At 35.9% G+C, this 22718-nt stretch overlaps 1 protein-coding gene across 25 annotated transcripts in view; it reads right to left on the reverse strand.

Moving 5' to 3' along the window:
* The window catches only part of AOPEP (aminopeptidase O (putative)), a 191831-nt gene that overhangs the window by 56005 nt on the left and 113108 nt on the right, over positions 1 to 22718 (reverse strand). For 2 of the 25 annotated variants that reach the window (XM_086868367.1, XM_023945014.2), the window contains exon 14: positions 18505 to 20212. The exons of the other annotated variants lie outside the window; for them this stretch is intronic. In XM_086868367.1, coding sequence (XP_086724493.1) covers positions 20183 to 20212 — 30 coding nt within the window. In that variant the 3' untranslated portion in view covers positions 18505 to 20182. Of the gene's footprint in view, positions 1 to 18504; positions 20213 to 22718 lie in introns of those variants that run through there. 25 annotated transcript variants of the gene reach the window in all.

The following is a 22718-nucleotide window of genomic DNA, read 5'->3' on the forward strand; positions in this document are numbered from 1 at the left end:
GTGTGAATTAGCACCAGAAAAATCTTGGAACAGAGTTAATGCAATTACTAACCATAAGAATGAAGATTTTTCTGTCTGTTAAGGCTGTGCATAATGTCAAACAGAAGTTGCTTCATAGGCCACTATGCTTTCAGGTGGAACAAGAGAGATCATCACAACTTGCTCTGCCCACACAGATAATGCAAGACTTCTTCATTGCTGCTGTGATGGGATATCAGTTGTTATATCCAGTCCCTAAGAATATTGTCTTGGCTCTGTCTCTTCTTCTTTCTCATCATATGCCAAAGTTCATGGCAGGGAAAGAGAGACTGGTAAATTTTAATAAGATTAATATGGAAACATTCCTGTCTGATTAGGCTTCTCCCAAAGGGAAAATTAAGTAAAATACACACTTGTCACAGCATTTTTAGCTATACATCAACAAACTAGGTGAATCAAGAATAAAGTGAAAAATAAATTATTTCTGTTTACTTTTAGGCAAGTTTAAAGAAATTGCTTCTTCATTACCAAAGTATAATACATCTTATCTAATGATGCACACACAGCATATTTGACTACCTCCAACTACTAGACTATGAGAGAAGTAATGTACCTAAACAAGCTGGGATGAGTTTCCAGCTGTATTTTAAATTGGTCTGTAAGGCAGTCTGAAAAAAAATACTTCTGTCTAGTTAATAGTATTATGCACATGCACTCTGTGTAAGAGGTCAAGCAGCATCATCTGAAATTGGCTCAGGTTTAGTCCAGCTTTGGAGACAGCAAGCGTGACTACTCAGATGACTGGACAACCCAAGTGGAGCTCATCGCTAACTTTGTCTAAATGAATATAGCACAGTCAGTGTAAGTTAACTTTGAGGAAAAGACAAAACTAATCTTTCCCAGAAAGTTCAAAGAACAGCCTGCACACCTCTGATACAATTTTCCTTAAGACTTTAATTCACAAATTAAAACTAGGAAATATATACTGGCAGATTTTGTGTTTTCTTCACAATCCCCTCACAAGATATTTCAACAGTTAGCCCTAGAACTTAATTAATCTAAAAACCTCACCAGAATGTATTTACTACCTTTGCATTTGTCCTAGCAGCTTTGCCTGATCACATTACGTTATCCTATATGAAAGTGTGAAAAAGCAAGATACATCAGAAGTCTTGTTCATGCCACACATGTGGCTAACATCACAACAAATACAACTGCATGTTCCCCTTATACAGTGGGGCATGCAGTAACTGCAGTGCGACACAAACCATGGTTATAACATCAAGAATTTTGAATTATCTTCAATACTCCTCTTTGAAAAAAGTTCTTTATTTTTATACTTATGTAAGTCATTCCTGAAAAAGTACTACGAAGTGCAAGAGAGAATGGATAGATCTTCGAGGCTGGAAGATAAAACCAGTTAATGTATGGCAAAACCAGCCCATTCAGGGGCAGAGGTCTACAGATCATACACTGGAAATGAGCAACTGTTTGAGTCATTTGTAGAATATCTAAGGGGAATTATTTTGCCCAAAGGAATTCAGATCATCAGCATCAAAAGGAGAAATTGATTTACACATCCTGTTTTCTGCTTATGACTTGCACCCCACATTCTACTTGTCCCTTTGACACTACTGCCTGAGAATGATACAAGGTCACACAAGCAAGAGCTTTGCTCCATCACAATGAAGCATCATGCATCCAAATTGTGTTGTTCCCCCCATGTAAGTTTCCCATGTTTCTCCTCAGTGTGGTTGATTGTCAACTCTCAAATTTATTCAGAAACTTCTAGGATATTTTTACAGAGAGAGATCCCCTGTGTCTAACAAATCACAAGCTCTATTTCCATGTCATGATTTAATGACTCTCCTTCCTCTACCTGGCTAGTGTTTACTGGTTGTCTTTGACATCTATCTTTCTCTTACACATGATTAAAAAAAAGCCAGGTTACAAGAGAAAACATATGGGGGTAAATGCGTACACACTAAAATTAGCTTTATGTGAGCATATGTTATAGGAAACAAGACTAAAATAATCTTGATTCTTTCAGGAGGTGAAAAACAGCATCCATAAAATCTCTGAGGAGCAACTATTAATACGATACCACAAGCCCAGCCCCTGCAGTTACCAAAGGAATTTCCTGGAAGCTGATCAGTTTTCTTCCTCTTCTCTGAAATCAGATGGGAATGTCCTTGAAGCAAATATATCATCATAGGAAATTATAACTAAGGAAAAGGGTAAAGAGTAAGAAAGAATGCCATGTAATTTAGATAAAAGCCTTAGTCTAAGTGACCTACATTGCCATTCAATGCAACATAGTGGTAGAGGACTCAGTTTTCACATCTAACCTCTTCCCTGGTAGCCATGCTAGAGAAGTGTGATGATAGCCCAGGGCTTGGACTTTAGCAGAAAGGAGAGAAAAACCTGTACAGCACTAGGGTAACTTCTCAAGTCAACTGAAGCACAAACTACTAGCTATCCACATTTGTATGCCTTAGAAGATCTTAGGCTAAAGAATTCAGCCTAGCCTGAAGATAGACAGCAACTCCAGATGCTGTAAGATTATTCCTTGACATCCAGTATTGTGTATGAAATGCCATCCTGCCTGAAAAAGAGAGGACTATACAATGTGAAATATCATCTGCCAGTTAGTATTCAGCAGCTCAAAAGAAAAGAAGTGGAATAAATCACCCTCAATAACAATATTACTACAAAATCAATGCAAATCTTTCTAACAAAAAAAGACAAAAAACCCCCAACAAAACCTGAAAAAAAAAACCTCCCAAAACCCCAGAAAACCCCTGTGGAAAAAAACCCTGATATCTATCCATTTGTAATATACAAATGAGATTGTACTAGGTCAAACAAAAAAAACTAATAAAAATCCTAATATGTCGGCATGCATTCACATGTCCTTTTCGATTTCTTTCTCTATAAACTGGGTAAAATATCTTGCCTAAAAATCAGTGGGGAACTATCAGTGAACAGAGGTATTTGCAATATTTGCAGAGAGGAACTGTGAGAACATTCACACAACTATTCAGTTCAGGAGTGGGAAACTTCACAAGACACTTACACAGAGCTGCCTACTTCACTGAGGGTTATCATCCAGTTAAAGATGCAGAAAATCCATAGTTTCCTCTCCCAAGCTTACACAGAGCTGCACTGTTTCATCTGGTGAAGGTCACATCCAGAGGAACCTCCAGGACACCCAGGAAAGTTACTTCATTGTAAGTTACAGCAGCCAGAACAAAATAAACATGACAGCAGAAGAAGTCTTGAGTTACTGTCTCAACAGTCAGCAGAAGAAAACTTGTTAAAAAACATCTTTACACTGAATTTTATTTTTGTGAAAGCAAAGTTCTGACCATATCTGTAAAGAACTATGAAAAGTAATGCAAGTCACTAAGCATTCCTATTCCTCCAGCCATGCTATGGTTATGTGGCTGGACAAACGCACCCTGTTATCCCACACTAATCTATCAAAACTGGTATTTCTGAGATCACAAAATGAAGTGGTATTCACTTCACTGTGGAAGAAGATCCAGATACTGCTGTGTGCAGCCATTCTATCTCTACATACTGTGCAGTGTCTCAGGACAATTTACATTCCTTACACCTACTCACTGTAATTTGAAAGGCACAAACACTGAACATGCAGTGAACTACCAGAGAGGCTCAGTCACTTTTCTATCTATGCAGCTGAATTTCTCTAAAAAGTAAAACAGTAGCTAATGTATTTGGGCACTAAATTACTCTTTCAGTACCTTTTAAAACGGACAATTATTTGTCATGCTGCTGTAGTACAAACATTTATGTAGGTAAACTAGAACAATCACAAAACAATTGAGCTTTTCCATAAGCTGTTGTAGAGCACTAGTTCTGTATTGCTTTGGTACAGTACCATTGCATTCTCCAGGTTATATTAAGTTTCAGGTTTTCATTAGACAAAATATATGTAGTAGCAATTATTTTAAACTAACATAGATTCATTCCAAGAGTATTGTTAGGTTTTTGTTACATGGAGTATTGCATTCTAGCTTCATTGTAGCCTATAAAACATGGAACCAGTGAAGTTAAATACAGCATGGGACTAAAAAAAACCCACACAATTCTTCTTCATCACAGCTGCCAGACATATATGTTTTACTCAGGTCCTCAAGTTTAAATTCCAAACTCAAAAGTAAACTTAAAACAACAAAAAATAATTTAAAAGACCATATCTGCTAACACTGATTCAGTGTCTTCATTCCCAGAACAATAATTGTGTGTGTGCCACATTTGTAAAAATTTCTACTAATTTCAGCTAAGTCTGAAGTCTTCAATTGTTTGGTCTTTCACCTCACTTGATAAACTGCAGACTACTGTGGACATGGGCATCACATGCGTGTGATGAGCTTGCTTGAGGACTGAATCCTTTGAATAGCACATTGGTACAGAACTATGTTGCTTAGACTTGAAATTTGCCCAATATTAAAATGTCTAACTGACCAATAAAAGGCAAAATATGGTTTGGACTAGGAAGTCTGCTTTTCCTCTTTTGGGAACTGTGCTTCACAGAAGCATGCAACAGTCTTTGGTTTGTGCACCTATGTGTAGAAACCTGGTATGCACAAAAATGAAAAGTGAAGATAGAGCTTCTGACTCAAAAAACTAGAATTTGTTGAATCTTGAATAGATTATGGTTTATGGTTTTAATCACCCTCATTTCTTCTTTTCATAAAGGTTATTATTTGGAAACAAAATAAGTATCTAGTGACATTTAAATGGAAGACGTGATCCAAGTGTCCCATTAAAATACAACCAAGTTACCATCAATCCACTATAGACAAGTGCCTGCTAATTTCCTATGAAAACCTACCATCAATAATGTGTATTGATGATTGAGAATGCACTATTTGTAGCTTTTCACTGCCCTGTAGATATATGCACAGAAGGTAAGAAAACTTCAGTTTTGTGATAGTTTGTGGCCAGAATATATGAAAGAGCACATTTCACTTTTTCTTAGTCTCACCCTGGAGTCATGAAATTTATCAACCTGATCACTTCAGACCATATGAATTGGTAACACAAGGGATTAAAAAACATATTTAAAAGCTTCCAGCTTTTAGCATTAGTTGCAGTGAGGAGCTTCAACATACTCCATGCTGGCACGATACTCTAAGAGCATCCTCTGATGAATTACTGTAGCTTGTTCAAAGCAAAAGGGATCAGCTAGGAGACCTTGGCAGGCTGGCTCTTGTATAGCTTCAAAGTCAGCAAGGAGAAATGCAGACAATGCCCACACCCTCAACATAGCCTATACACTTAAGGACCTGGCCTTCTACTTGATGATTAACATTCAAACCATCTGAGCTGTAGGATGCCTCCTCATACTCTTGAGAAAAGGCTGCTGCACCCCTAGCATACCTTTGCAGAAAGAGCAAGTAAGGTGTAGGTGAAGCTCTGCTCACACCCCAGCATGTGAACCTCAACAAACAGGGAGTCAGGACAGCTGGTGAGGACATCAGGTGGGGAGGAAGGAAGCCTTTTGTAGGTGTCAAGTGCATTTGCTGCAGACCAACCATTTCAGAATCAAATCCACATCCCCTCCTGTCACAGACACAAATGTGTTTGGTGTTCCACAAGCCTAGCTTACTTTGCTGAGATATTGATAGCACAGAAAGATGATTCCTGAAGAGGACCAAGCAAGGACTTAACAAGAATTAATCACACTTTCCCAACAAAATCAAAAAGCAACACTGCCAAATTTCTTTCTAAAATCATCTCTTTCAAACAAACAAACAAACATAAAAGTTATAATGAAACCAATTAAAAGTGTACAGTTACATTGCTTAAAACACAGCACCTCTTTTTGGTTTTGAGAGAAGAGGAGAAAGCTAAATCATATGCCCACACACACCCACTACATCCTGTGCCTTCTTTAAGAACATAAGTAAGAACTCAGAGAAAACTTCCCCCAGTCTGAGAGGCCATTAAAACTTGACAAGAACTTTTCGTCAATCCCATTTCATTACTATAAGAAAGGTATATTTCTTGTACCATATGCTCTTCCAGCATGCTGGTTTCAGATACACATTTTGTCTTTTCAAACAATAGCTTCAGAGTTGTACTTTTCCACTATAAACTGACACCAACCCAAAACTTTCCCCATAACTATTCAAGGGCATGTAGGCACAAAAAATATATTGTCCTCCTAAGCAGGCTGGGTGTGGTATTTAAGTGTTGTACATTCCTTCAGTTAATTGAACATTATATCTCTCTTTTCAAAGAGAGTAAACAAATGGCTTGGCAAAAGGATATTGAAATATTTGAAATAGGTATTCCTGGCTTATAACTTTTATTTCAAATATACCATTAATACATATGGTGATACAAAATAGAATTTCTTATGCTGTAAGCAAACATTTTCCTTGAAGAGGAAGAAAAATCAGAAAGTAGGGTACAATCAAAAATCTAAGAACTTAGCAATGAATCAGAATGAAGATCTGTATGTACAGCTTTAGCACACAAATTGAGACCAATATTCTTAGATACCTTTTACCTCTTATTTTGCTACATTCACAGATTTTCCCCTCAAAACTTAGGGCAGTTTTCAGTTGAAAGAGATGCAAATTTTGAGAGCAAGAGAACACAATAGAGAAAGTTAATTTCAACTAAGTGCAGTTGGCCCAGCTGACCACATTTCACAACAATATGAATGCAAATAATATATTTGCCTATGGCAATTATGAGAGCCCCATGTGCTGCAGCTCTCCAGAGCTAGCCTCACTCTCTCATAAGCCATCACATGATAGGCAGGGATTGTGAACACAAAATGTTCTCTGTGCTAAAATGTCAGCCAGTCTGGTTCAGGCCTCAAACTGCAGGAATGTTCACCTGCCTATTGCGCTGAAGAAGGTGTTTCCTTAATAGTCCTACTGTAAATGGTCAAGGAGGAATGCACTCCATGATGCACAGAATGCTCACTTTGTCTTTTTGCCTGGGCAGCACAGCCCATCTCCCATAAGTATTGGTTTGTTAATCCTCTTGGTACAAGTAGTTTAGGAACTTCAAATAAAGTCTCCATACTACTCACACCCTATTTCCAAATTTAATATCAGAGAAAAAAAAAATTACACTAATATTAAAAAGAAATCGAAAAGTTCCACTGGCCACAACTGGAGGCAAAACTAAAGCTTTACAGAAGGGATGTGTCAACAACAGAACAGGAGTGGTGTATATGCTGTTCCCTGGAGGTACTAATTAATTTCTTCACATTACTCCTTAAAGGCTAGCTCATTCCTTCCACAAGCTACCATGTTGGTGTCAGCAGATTAAACAGGACTCTTATTCACAGTCACGAGGCTCCTCACTGCTGTCTGATGTCAGCACAGAAGGTCAGCTGCACAAACACCAGGCAGCTGAAGCTGCACTGTTATGACCAGACATCCTGTTTGTTGTGAATTCTATTTTTAATGTTTCTATTATATTAATAATAGGAACTCCTAGTTTAACCAGTTAGCTTTTTGTTATAAGTTATCCTGCAATTAATCAAAACCCACTTTATCTGAGATTCAAGTATGTACAGATTGTATTTTTTTACCATCAGCTTTAAGCTGTCCTTTCCCCCCATACTCCTTGCTCCTGCTTTTCAGGAGTTTTTTTCTGGAATCTGAAATAAAAGCCTCTCTGAGTCCCTCAGAGAGAGAAAGGAACTAAAATATATTAGACCACATAGTCATGAAGAGTGTAGGTTTTAGTTTTAAGTAACTAGAAATACAGCTTAAGTACCTTAAGAAATTGTGTTAGATAGTAAAAGCCTAAAAAACTAAAGCCTAGTTTTAAGTTCCGTAATGTTACCCTTTACAGAATTAACTTAGTCCTAAACATAATGAAAACATAGCCTGCATTTCTAGATAGGACAGACAAAGCTATTCATGTAACAGACAATAAACAGATAATTCTCTATATGTTGAATTTAGGTAAGGATGGACACTGCTTTTGTAAATTAAGAATTAAGCTTAGATTGGTGTAGAAAAAATGTTTTAGAATTGTGTTTTTAGCTAATTAGATGATTTATGAATAGAATCCTTTGTATTGGGGAGAATGCTATCCACCACCACCACCACAAACAAGGAGCACCATCATCACACCAAAGAACTATTGCAACTGCTTCTGCTGCCATCCAGACCAATAGGACTTTATGCCAGGAAGCTGTTGCTCAGAATTTGGGATTTTATACCAAAAGCTTTCAGTACAGACTTTAATACTCTGAATTATTTGCCTTCAAGACTGATGCATTCATACAATAAACATCTTTATAGCAACCAACAACTGCTCTTGTCTCCTTGCGACCCGGAAATCCCCACAAACTACTTGACAGTTTTTAAGATTTTTCAGGAACAAAGATAGAATTTTTCGTAAAGACTTCAAAAGATAGCCCAATTTAAAGCAGTGCAGTCAATGAACATTTTAATATTTTGCTTCTGCATGGGAGCCAAGACATTAGAAAAAACACAAAACATTTTATGTAGAAATTTTCTTGAACTAGCCAAGAGGCTGCAAAGATTGGGAATTACTGCACACCTTCAACACCAATAGAGTGTTCCATTTGTGACAAAGAGAAGATAGATACATGAAGTTTCATTCATATATGAGCTAAAATGAATCCATCACATTCTTAATATAATTGCAATTTTAGCATATTTTGTGCATCCTAACATGCTTAAATTCCTTCATCACATTAAAACAGGCATAGTCACAAAGAATCAGGTCTCTGCAGTTTATAATATATTACATTATCTTCCACAAGAACAGATGCATAATGCTACAAAAAAGAAAAAAAAAAAGAAAAAAAAAAAGACAAGTCTATCAGTAGTAGCATGGAGTTGCTCCATAAAAAAGTGTATTTGCTTCCCATCAATTCAATTAAAAAAATCACAAAACAAGCAGACATTAACCCTTCATCATCTCCCTCTTTTTTTTATCACAAGCAAACCAGAAACACCTAAGCATAACAGGGGTTTATATCAGGTAAAACACAGGTACTCATTACAGTAATACATTTATAAACATTCCCTGGTTAGAAATGTATTTTCATTCTCATGCTAGCCTTTTTTTGCAAATGGAGTGAGGATGTACAAGGTTGCTGAAAATCAAGTCTTCCCTAAAAAATAAAGAGGAAAATTACAAGGAACCAATGTGGAAATGCAGACAGATGGAATATGATGCAAGACAGGAAAGGAAAATAAAAGGATTGCATTTGCCATGTGGAGGGCCTACTTCATGATTATGTCACTATCTTTCCCTCTATCTTTCCCTCTAAGCACACAGCCATGCTAATTCTGACATAAGCAAGTGATTAATCCAGCAGGAACCATGAAGAAGACTCAAGTGTAGATGGATAATTGCCAGAATTTTTAACACACTTTTCTCTAATCACACATCAATCTAAACTTGTCAAAGACACAGCTATTTTCAAAGCATAGCACAATTCTGAACTGGGAAAAAAAAAAAAAAAAAAAAGTGGCATTCCAGGGGTCATTTCCATGTTTCATAGCAATTTCTGCCTGGAGTGGCATGGGACAAGGTTTATGCCATAGTTCTCATTCATTGTAAGACCCAAAATACTAAGGGTCTTACAATAGCAGCCTGACATAAAAAATAAGAATAACAGAGATAAAAATAAAGCCATGGAAATGAATAGCAAGTACTTTTGGTCACTGCCACACCCAAGAAATCAGTTGCCAAAGTATTTTAAAGTATTGCAAAAACACAACTGAACAGGAAAAAACTAAAACCAAACCCCAAAACACTGTCTGGTTGAAATACATGGATTAGTTGCCTGAAGTTTCAGGTCTTTAGGAAAAAGAAGGGAAGCCCTTTTTTCAGGCGAAATCTTCAAACAAGGGTAACTCCCACAAAGAAGTTTGAAGGGGGGGTGGTTTTTTATTTTAAACATATAAAGGCTATCTTTTTACCTACGTCCCTTCAAGTCATATAAGAGCCCGTTGTATACTGGATATATTTTTTTTTTAACCAATAATTTGCATCCCTGTTGCCTGTTTTGCTGGTCACGTGCTTCATTAAAATTTCACAAATAATTCTTGTGTTGTAACCATGCCTAATTTAATATGAAAGTCAGAATTTCAGCCCAAACCCTCAGGGAAACTCAGCTGGATTTACTGTAAATCTTTGCCAGTGCTTTGGAAAGAGTCTGCATAGCAAAACACCCACCCAAGCCACTCTTAACTAAGCCAAGATGGCAATAAATTCAATAAACTAGAAAAAGAAAAGGCACTTGCACTTTAAGCTAGCTTCCAGAATAGGAAGGACATCTTCAACTGGACATTCCCTTCATATATTTTCTAATTCCCATACCCTAACTCTAACATTGAAATCAAATGCAATATAAGTAGACAAATTCTCCTTACCTGTAACTTCAAGCAACTTTACTTGTGTCCTGCTCTGGAGTGTTTTACAGACCACTAGTGAAGTTGTTTGTAAAACGCCCTCAGAAACAGAACCCAGAAGTGGAAAATGCAGGTGCTAGAGAGGCTGAACACAAATCAAAAACCTTGAGCTTTGAGTTTCCTTCTAAAATTACAGATGACTCTGACCTAGAAGGGACCCTCAACAAACAAGTCCAGCTCCTGGCCCTCCTGACTCCAAGGGTCACATCATGTGCCTGACAGTACTGTCCAAATGCTTCTTGAACTCTGTCAGGCTGGTGCTGTGACCACTGCCCTGGGGACCCTGTTCCAGTGCCCAACCACCCTCTGGTTTATCTTTTCCTGATATCCAACCTAAACCTCCCCTGACCCAACTCCAGACTATTCCCAGGGGTCCTGTCACTGGTCACCACAGAGATGAGATCAGTGCCTGTTCCTCCTGTTCCCTTTGTGAGAAAGTTGTAACTGCAGTGAGGTCTGTCCTCAGCCTCCTCCAGGCTGAACAGACCAAGTGCCCTCAGCTGCTCCTTGTATAGAAAAATACAATGCTGGAGGTGAGGCCATCCTAGCTCAGAGCAGAGCAGGACAATCCCCTTCCTTACCTGGCTGGTGGTACTGTGCCTGATGCAACCCCAGGCTGGCCTCCTTGCAAACCTATCCTTTCCTTTCTTCCTTTCCTATGTCTACTTGGATCTCCTTGGACAACATATGAGTATCAATGAGCACTGTGAAACCTCAAGGATATTATATGTGTTGATAATAATTGGTCACTTCACCTACTGTGACTCAGAAATTTATTAAAATTTTAAATATAATTAGAATTACAATAATGAAGGTGATGGTATATTGATCCAACTTCTCTCATTTTCCTGTTTTTCTTCTGTGTAATTAGGACTAAGCTATTCTGTTGGGAGGTTTATTTTTTATCGGTAAATGAGTAATCCAGAGTTCGTGTTTCAGCATCCATAATCAGATTTTTATAAATTTTAACAGATACTCACAATGTTCTGGCCAAATAAAAGTCACTAGTCTTCAAAAGTAACTTTTCCATAGCAGATTTGTTGGGTCACAACGGGATTTTTATGCTGTCATGAAAAGGCATTTTGATCACAATTTATGCATTTGGCTTATTCTAAGCTTTGATGATAATGAAAACATTCAAATCAAGATGACTCAAGATAAGCTGATAAAAGGAATATAGTCAATCACTGAGTACCAGATGATTTGGACACATCAAGTTGTATTGCACTACAGATACAGGTACAATAGTGAAAAACATATGTGCAGCCCAAAGAATAGAATTCCCTTACTTGAAACCATCAGTCTTGCTCTAACACCAGCAATGACAAACAAAAACCCCATGAACTCTCACATTTACCAAACTCAGTGTGTTTTACAGATACTTAGTGTCACAACAAAACACTTAGATAAGAATATTTTTGGCTTACAAAGATGCTGAACTTGAAACTTACCCTCTCTACATAGCACAGCTCATATTTTGTAATTCAGTAGCCTATGCATAGTTAAGGTAACTCTACAAGTTTCACAGATTTTAATGCTGTAAATGGAATGAGGAGCAATGGCAGGTGCTAGAGAAATACACTGATGCACTCAGTTTCTTTTTATTTCAGAAAGAGGGATACATCAACTAAAACAGTTGCAGGTCCATGATGGAGGTGTAAAGATGCACTGGGAGCAATAGCTCACTTCTCAAATGAATATGTAAATGCAAAATAAGCAGGATATAAGCTAAGAAGAAAACCAGAATTACTGACTCCTAACTGCTCAGCCATCTTTCTGTCACAGAAAATGTGATGTCATAAAGACAATGAAATTACAGAGCAAAGAAGTGACCTTTACAGACAATCTTACACATGCAAACTAGACAACACTTTGTGATTTAGGCACACTATAAGAAGAATCATGGATGCATTGGGTAGCTCCTCCTTCTATACTCAAGCAGTTAATCTATGAAAATCCAGTATAAGTTTCTGAGGGCTTCATTTAAAAAAAAAAAACAAAAATCAAAACAACACAGGCACCGAAATTAAACAAAAAATTTCAAACATATGGCACTATTGAAGAGTAAACAGTACTGTTTTCAGGTCTAGCCAAGAGATTACTGTTATATAGGGAAATCAAGGCTGACTTTTAAAAATCTGAAAATAATTCTAAGAATGCTTCCCATCTCAATGCTCTGGACAAGAGAAAACAAATGAAGAGACTTAGCGTCTACATGCCATCTAGGTCATTGCTATTACACAACCTTCCTTTTTAAAAACACTTCAAACAAATTCCTATATGGGATATTCACTGGCTTTAAATGATTAAAAACAAGTGCAAGATATGAAATACCCTCTGGAAGTACAAAACGGGTTGTTTTCGGAAAAAATCCCTGTCTTCCTGATGAAGCAAAAGAGAACCTGATAGTCTGACCAGATAGTTTCTATTAAATATAACTTGTTAAATATTTACTCATGTGCCACTTTATACCAGAAGGCTGAATAGCTACACAAGACATTCACACAAGATAGTTAACTCTACATTTCTGTCTCATGTCAGTTGTGAAGAAACACACATCGCTAGAATGAACAGACTTCTGTAGCAAAGGGTTATGCATGCTATTTTCTTTATCATAAGTTCCAACTCTGTACTACCTCCAAGTTAATAAAACAGGAACAGACTTGCCATCATACCTCTTTCTATGCTGTGAAGACACAACATACAGGCAAAATTCTGGCTGCTATTGTGCCCTTCAACATCTTATCACACTATGCTTGAAATTTTTATAATCAAAATTTTTTGCACTGAAAAAAAACATTATTTAGCATGCTTTTATTAATTATTTCATTCTCTCTTTGCATTAAAGATTACAGGATGCATAACACATTCAAGCAAAGACAAAAAGGTAAATAGTTGTCCATAAAATTATTAGTATTTAAAATAGACTCAAAGCCAACACCTATATTGATACTTATAATCTAAAATCACTATAGCTGAAATTCATTACTAGAAATTATGTTCTATTACAATATAAATAGTGATAAGATGAATCCTCCCATGCTCAAGATCATTGTTTCAATTACACTGCTATACGCACTGGAACTTTCATAGTACTGGGGAAGTGAAGCCAAAACCCTAGGTGTGACTGACCTGTTTTGTGTTCTGTTCTGATCGATGCTGCAGGTTAAAATATCACCAACCTGCATGCATTTTGGTGCAGAGAGGACTAACTGCTTCATGGAAGAATGTTTGATTCAATTCTTATCTATAATACAGACAGCCCTTGTGTTAAGGTTTGCGTTGGGCCACAAAACTTGACTTCGTCTCCTTGCCATGCCCAACTTTCTTAGGTATCTGCAGACAAGCAGATATTATCTCCATGCTTAGGATTATGATCTGTAAAATCAAGATAAACGTTTTTACTTCAGTTTTGAATGACAGAAAATTTTAAGAGACGTGTGTTTTTGAGGTATCTCACACAATGGTAATGAGGTCCTTATATAAAAAGTACTTGGTACTTGTTTAGTAGAAGATATTTTGTAAACACTGAGTTGCATAAAAACTGTATTCATGCTACTAGGTAGTATCTTCTGAAGTATCTCAAATTTCTCAGCTTCTTTTATGCCACTCTGAGCTGCTGTAAAATTGGGAGCAATGGATATACTACAGACAAGCATTTTGTTGTCAGTTACATCTCCTCTCCTGTATTTATAAATAAGCATACTAGTTTTTCAAGTAAGAGCAAATGTTTAATTCCTTAAAAAATATTACAGATGTTACAAAATAAGGGGAGGGATATTAAAACCAAAGTATGGTATATTAATTATATTAACCATGAAGAGATTAAAAATGCACCTTCCTTTCACATATTCCCATCTATAAAATCGGGTAAGCTGAAATCACTCTCAGTGGCTTCCCAAACCCTTCATGCAATCACTTGTCCTAAATATGAACACGTGTGTTGCTTGTATTCCACAACAGATAAAATTCAATTTTTCTTTACTTCCTTCTGGAAGCATTTGAAAATCTAGCAAGTTTACTCAGGCTAAAATTTGCTGTGAAGAAATAGACCACACTTTTCAAGCCACAATAAAGGTAAATTTGGGTGGTAAACTAACAATTCCATCTTGTATGAACTGGCATACACTCAGAAGGGAACCTACTGTTGCTTTAATAAGCAGTCTCTCTTTAACAGACAAAAGAGGAGTGAGGAAATTGCACGATGTAAAAGGAAACTGAGCTTTCTGCAAATTGATTCCACAGTTACTGTCCCTCAAACATTATCTGCCCTCTCCCAAAGGTGTCATCTATGCTGTAAGACTTAGATATAAAAATAAATAGATACAATTTAAAATATTGACATATATCTCCCAGTAAAAAATTCTCAGGGCAATATTAGGAGAAAGCAAATCTCCTCTCCAATGAGGAAGTGATTACTTGGAAAGTAAATCTTGAGGATGAATGACTAAGGCCCGGTTCAGCAAAGCATTTTAATATATTAATAGCTTTACCATGTTTCTCAGAAGTACAGCCAAGACAGAGAAATCAAATTAAACAAAAACAAGACAACTACAGTTACTGCATAACTGGCACTACACATGCCATTTTTTCTTTGAAATAAACAGAAGCTTGAGCATGGAAACATTTAATACTCTCTTGCTGTATTTCATTTTCTTTTGCAAAGTAGATGAGAGAACATGCGACCCTCATCAGTGTTCCATGCTAAGTCCTAAGACCCCTTTTTTCTCAGGTATTTCAGGTATGAGTGAAGAAATAAACAACTGCTAAATAAATTCATGACATGATGTCCAGCTTATTTAGGGCATGTAGCCTGAAGAATACACAGAATATAGTTCATAAACTCAAAACATAAGATTTTTTAAGAAGGAAGAGTAATGAAATCCAGTTTCAGCAGGGAACTTGTGTCTCATGCCCAAACCATCTCACAGACTCAAAGTGGCAAAAAATGGTCCCTGTTGTTGGGACAGTAATATCATCTTCCTCCTTACACATCTTTTAAGATTACCAAAAATGATGGAGCTCACACATCTCCATCACTTTTTTGTGGGCTTTCCCCACAGCATCTCTTAAACAAACATGGTCAATGTAGAGGTCTAATAACTTTAACTAAAAATGCCCAATAGATGCCTAAATTTAAGGCAGAAAAGTGAAAAAGATATCCAGAGCAACATAATTGCCCAGCCTTTCTTTTCATCAGCAATTTTTCCAGATAAAAAGAAAAGCTTTTCTTAAAAAATAATTATGTGCTCCAGCACAGGACAAAGAAAAAAAATATCTTGTAGTTAATTAAGCAAATTGTCACTGGTAATAATTTTTTCATCAAAACTATGGAAATTTAAGTATATATGTATATATACACACACACACACACACACAGAGTAATGTTAGGAAGTAGTCTAATTTCAAATGCTGACACAGGTTTCAAAAAAACCTGCGCATGAAGCATCTGATGTGGGGAGTTAGACAATTGTGATCAGTTAATTTGGTTTGTGCCCATACAAAAAGTAGCACAAGAAAATACATGCAGCACAGACCAAATGAGTATGATACAATTTACACACATTTTAGAATTTAATCCTGTCCATTTAGTTAAAGCAACAAAGAATGCATTTGCTTTCAACTGTAAGCTACCTTCCTGCTCTAAAAGAGCTTCTTAGCGGACTCTGGGTGGGGAGAGAATGACAGTATTTTAAGTTGTACCCATGATTACTTTCAGTACTGTGGCCATGAAAAAACAGATTGAGAACTACCAAGACCTTTTTACCAGGCTTTGCAAAAGGTCTAGCCTTACCTTCTGGGCCTGCACATTTCTTAAAAAAATGTCTGCGCTTACAGACTACCACACATGTGCTTTTACTATATAGCATGTGAACAAAATCCAAACTGAAAATAGACATACAATGAGGACAATAGCTAAGACCGGTCATCAAAAAATAGTTAAGCCTATTTCTGACAATGTGTAATAAATATAAGACTGAAGTAAAACACATGTAAGACTGAAATAAAGCACACATTCGAGCCAGCAGACCAACAAACCTCCTTAAGAGTCATTATAGTAATACAGTCAAGAAGAACCTGGGGACATTTAAATCAAGTAGATTATTCAGCTGGCATGCACAAGTATATATTCTCAGCTAATAAAAAAATCCATAGGAAAACTCTGTAGGAAAAAACTTATGGAGTGTTTGAAGGCAGTGCACTACTTTTTTCCAAATGTGGTATGCTGCTCCAGTTGTAAATGCCCAGAGAGGGATAGACTTCTTTCTGCTCCCAGAACTCACTATATCACCACTCAGAATTCACTGTGTAAACACTGGTGGGGACATAGATTTGAGAAGTATTAAAAATAATCAAATGCTTTTTGGTTTTTCTTTATATTTTGGAAAGAGTAAAACCGTTCTCACATTTTCCATTTCCTGTTTTATTAAAGACAAAACTTATTTTTATTAAGCTAAGGTATGAATCATCATGTTTCAACCACCAAAAATAGGATAGTCAACAGCAGACTGAACAAGTTAGTGGCAGTAGTCAATCCCAGTAATGTAGTTCTAGATAGCATCACATGATAACATACACAAACATCACCTTAAAATGCCTCCAGTGAGACTGATAGCCAAACAGTGCTCCATCACAAATGTGTAACTAAATCTTCCTACAAATCAAAAGCAACAAACCCCTCTAACTAAAACTTCCTTTTTCTGCCTTTCTGAACAAACCTTGTCTTTTACAACAAAGTGACCTTAATCTACAATTGCACAGAACAGTTGCTTGCTTGGACAATTATAATTAACAGTGATGTAAATATCTGCAAACTTTAAACCATTTCAATACATAACCATGCTGGCATGAGACCTTCTAATTTAGAGATGGTCATCTCAGAGTCAGAAAGGGAACAGCATATGCATGGTGATAAGTTGCTTGATTGATCTAAAAATGTGACCTTAGTGTGGTGTAATGAGCACATTCACTCTTTAACAACTTAATATCTGTCTGGGAGGCTCCATATTAAATGGATACAACAATTCCTTGCTAAGAGAGATTGGGTGCCATTAAAAAGAAAACTATGATCCTGGCATACTACTACTGGAAATAAGATACAGCTGATGTGGTCAGAACTGGACTATTAAAAAAAATAAATAAAAAATTACCATACCAAAAATTTCACTCTTGTTTGTTTTTGTTGTTTTGCGTTTTTTTTTTCTTTTACACACAGACACAGTATTTTCTTACTCTATTAAATGTTTCTTAGGTGAATTCTGAAACAGCACTATCCTAAAAAACAACAGCTCTTTAGAGCAGCACAATTAAAAAGTTTCCAAACAATTCACAAATACTCTTTTGAGGATGGAGCACTAAATACTAAAATTACTTTACTTCAATGGCCTGAAATTATATTCTTATGTACTCATAAAAAAAGCTTTTAAATGATAGTGTCTATTTCCCAGACAGCTTAACAACATTTATGGCAGGTCTTGTACTTGAGCTGGGAAAAATTTTCCATTAAAATTTCTGAATGATAAAGGAATTTAATGTATTCTGTAATCAGTGATGGCCAGTTTACAAGGTTTTTAGAAAGTTCTGTGAAATTAACAGAATTTGGTACAGCAAATAACACCACTCAAACATCACTGAACAACAGTTTAGGACTTCTTGCCATGTTTCTTTTAGCTGTTAAGTACTGCACAAACTCAACAGATTATTTCAGATTTGATCCTTGTTTTGATCCTTAGTTTGGTAGATTCAAATAAAAATGCTCATTTTGACAAACAAAAAATACATGCCAATTAAAGATTTAATGTAATTTTTATGCATTATATGTTAATAGTTGTTACCTAAATTAGCAGAAGCACACCATCCTGAATAAATATCCTAGTTAACTAACAGCTCTATAATACTACATGTACTTTATCAGTATTTTTTAATGCAACTCTGAGATATTTTCTACTTGCTGTATAACAAGACAACTCATTTTACAGAATTACAAGATTTGTTTCTTGTGTTTCACTTTTGGTGGCGAATTCATTATTAAAGGGCAAAGACAGCATTTAGCATTAGCATCACCCACAACTGATCTGTGTTTTTCTATTTTTTATTAGAAACTTAAAAGCTATATCAAGGAAGTAATTTTTGCTCAAGTTATTAACAGAGCTCAAATACTGACAATTGTAAATCTCTGGAGTGACACAAAGAATCAATAGCAACAACCAATAGGAAAAAAATCAAAGACACATTGGTAGTGGTTAGCAAACAAATTTTAAACACAAGAAAACAGTATTTCTGAGAAAGCAGCAGAAATTATTCTGGAAAAGTTGAATCACTCCCCAGTGTTTCAGTATACACTCAAACGAAAACTGAAACAGTTAAATGCAATTTTGAGCATATGCAGGAAACATGTTCCTTATCTAATGTGAATATATATGCATGCTTATTTCAATGTTTTTCCTAAATCCTTTTTATGTCATCTGATGATACATTTTATAACACTGGAATATTTTCAAATCAGCTTTTATGTTTTGACACGGAATGTCATGTAAAAGTGAATTAGTCTCAAAATGAAAAGATGTTTTTCCACAGCAGATACAGATCACACGCCACAATTCCACTAGTCTGACTAGAAGATAATTTTCTTCTGCCTAACACAGATAGGATAATGGAATCTTTTTTTTCAAGCAGACACAGTCAACTATTAAAACAAACATCATCATCATAACAACAGTTATAACATAACAGTCCTATTATACTCTTCATTATAAAACAACACTTATTTTAACCAAGTAATTCTAACCAACTGTGTTACACCTTCTCTAAATTTCACATACTAATGGCATTCTGTATTGATATACCTATTGACTGCTAAATATGCTGACTTGGTACATGACAATATGAAGAGCATAATATTAAATGAGGACTAAAAAAATAGAAAACAAGAACAGAAAGGAGGACAAAAGTAGAAATGCAAAAAGTAATGCATTTACATTTGTGTATGTGTACACACATTGTAAGAAGAGTACCTACAGAAAATTATAAGCAGAAAACATGGTGAACAAAAGGTAACTTTTTTTTTTCAATTTTTCAACTTGATTTTTTATTTCTTTCAAACAGATAGAGAGACTGAAAGTAAATAGAAAGGAATGAATGGTACTGAAGGTGACCAAAAGAGTCAAAAGAAGACAGTGAGAGACATAAGGGATGAAAAAGCAGGAAAGAAAAAATTAGAATAAAAGGTGTTAAGAAAATATAAGGAGTTTCAGAGATGGAAGAGCAAAAAAGCAAAATTTTTTTTTTAAAAAATTTTTAAAAAGCTTACAAACAAACAGAAAAAACCCTAAATAAATAAGAGTTAAAGTATGAGAACCCTCAGCTATTCGGCTAGAAGTCTTTCTCACACACTGATTCTGTTCCACTGCTGTAATCTGCCGTGTGGATCCACACTGGAAAGCAGCACCACACCTTTCTACACAAGCTTCTCCACTCTTGAGCACAGCTAACACTACAGGAACATAGTTTCATCCAGCACACAGTATCCCCCAAATGTTATTTAAATACATATAAGTGGATGTAAAGTCAGCTCCTACAAACTTAACTGTTCAGAAGGCAAACTTTTTTCAATAAGCAATTCCTCAGCAGCTGTCAGCAATATTTCCTTCACTATTCAGTTTCATTTATTCCATACAGTTATCTTTCTGTCCTAGATTCTGTACTTGGACGCAGTTGTTTTGATTTGGCAGTGACTCAGTACAGCAAAGTCATCCATCTTGTATTAGAAATAGGATTTCCTATCACAAAGAAGAAAAATAATAGAGGACAACTGGACATAACAGGCACATGAAAGCTTAGTGAAAAGTCTGACAGCACAGGCAGATGGAAGTTTAGAAGCTGCATATAAAAAGTTAGTGCTTGTTTTGAAAATTTAGAAGCTATATTTAATAAGCTGGTGCTTGTTTTGAAAGGATAAGCAAGATCAAAGCAAAGCTCAGTTTTATAGCTGTAGCAAAATACATTAGCATTCTTATTTTAATCACAGTTGTAATATGAGCTGCTACCAACTCTCTGACTTTTGTGTTTATTATTGCTTGCTTTCTCACCTCCCTCTTCTCACTCCACATCTTTATTTCTATTTCTCTGCTATCTTCAAGGTAGCCTTACTTTTCCATTACATGCTTTTCTCTTTCTTGTTTTCTTGTTTATTTCTGAAGATACTTTAACTTTTTTATAATGCCATTTTAACTCCTGTACATTGCTATTTCTTCTATAAGCAGACACAACTTCAATAATAATTCAATAATTCTCATGCAACAGAGGTTAGCACCACCTACACTGAGTAGGAACTGCACTAGTAAGTCAAGGCTGGAAACCTAGTGCAACCAACTCTGAAACCAAATAATAAAGCTCTGCTAGCACCAGGGAGATCCCCTCACTCTTTTCCTCTGCTATTCTCTTATCTGTAACATTACTGAAAATGTCACCATTGCCATGGTCAATCTTCTAGGCAACATAAATTCCAATCTCAGTGAATAGTTAGTGGTTTACTATCAAATATAAGATTATTGCTACACCTCTTCCCTCCCATGCGGTTAAGAACCTTGCAAATGCAGTGCTGTGAATCTGCCCTGGATCTCCATGAATTAATTATACTTATAGATACTAGAATACAATGGTTATGCTTGCCTTCAATTTTAATTCATATGTCTACTCACAGACCTTGCTCTAGAATTACTGTTTGAAACAACGAGTGTATCTTATGTTTACACATCAGGTTTTGCATTTCTATCACTGCAAGGTACCTGCTGAAGTTCTCTCTCACAAACTATGGAACACTTGGAGAACAACACCCTCAGCAGAAAATGAGTTTTATTAGTACAAAGGAATTTTGCACTAATGAAGCTTTTTCCTATAAAAAGAGAGTAGGATTGATGTAACAGCATAAAGCACTTTTAAACCTGCTGTTCAAGGTGTAACAGAGGATCTACTCTGCATCATTTAAAAAGTGCTTCAAAATGCATGCAATCTGGTTTGTACTATCAATGCATTTTGCCCACAAATTCCCAAGGCAATACAATTTTTATCTTACAAAAATCTTCTTCATCTTAGCATAAAATGATTGCAAATGCTACAATCAAATACAAATCAAATGCTACACATGCACACAAACACACATTCACATACAGATATACGAACAGAAATGGAATTACCTGGTGAAACAGTTTATGCTATCTCTATTTAGATCACACCATTCTAAAGCACAACAACAGAGAACATCTTTCCTAAATTATGTATTCCAGCTACAAAAGAAAAGTCATGAATTAAAGGATTCTATTTGGCAATTTTTAGCTAAGCATGGAGCTGGTAAATCATCCACCCACAACAATGTACTTTGTGGACATTTGTCATATACTTGCAATGCCCATACTAAGGCAACATATCCCAGGAGCTGGCAGTCATGCTATCAAGAATTTGGCTACAGAAACAGCAGTGATTCATGATGCATTTTAGAAGCACTGTCGAAACAGCAAACCAACACACTACTCTTTTAATCCTTTAAAAGTAACAAGAGCTTTAAAATACAATAATAAATTTGTTTTCAAAACCAAAGCAAGCAAAAAAACCCAAAAAACACAGTTCTAATAATGCATTTGGAAGTGCATTTTTATTCACCTTTTTTTCCCTCAAGAGACAGAACACAGCTATTTAGTATCAGTTAACAACTTACCTCTCCAAATTGTAATTTAAATGGTCAACACAACCTTATAGAACAGGTCTTTCACAATAGATTAATCAAAATTCACTGGTTTAAAGCCAGTTTAAATTTGATTGTATTCAGGTTTTTAAATCTTCTGTAGTAATTTTTAAAATAATCATCACATTTTCATTAACTGAAATCTAGTCTACAGACAGATGATTTCTGAATTCATCCTCTGAATGAAGAGTCAACAACATAGTACAAATATTTTCTTTCAACGAGCACATCACATATATTATTGTCCCAATATCTACCATAAAAATTGTCTCTCACCTACCAGTATCTGAAAAAAGTGCTTCAGGTCCTGTCAAAAGCTCTCAAGGGCTTTATTTCTCTGATGAAAGCATCCTTCTGTCTCTTTCTGAGAATGTCCCAGTTAAATACAAATACACGAAAATTTTGTCTCCTGAATACAGACGTCTAAAAAGGTTATTAATTTCTTGCCATTGTATCTACATACTGACTCTGAAACCTTATCTGTAACATCCATTTACTATTATCTTGTCGAAGACACTAAATAACATCTCTGCCAAGCTTAAGAA

This window comes from Cyanistes caeruleus, chromosome Z, assembly GCF_971803275.1.
Source record: "Cyanistes caeruleus chromosome Z, bCyaCae1.hap1.1, whole genome shotgun sequence".
NCBI classification, from domain to species: domain Eukaryota; kingdom Metazoa; phylum Chordata; class Aves; order Passeriformes; family Paridae; genus Cyanistes; species Cyanistes caeruleus.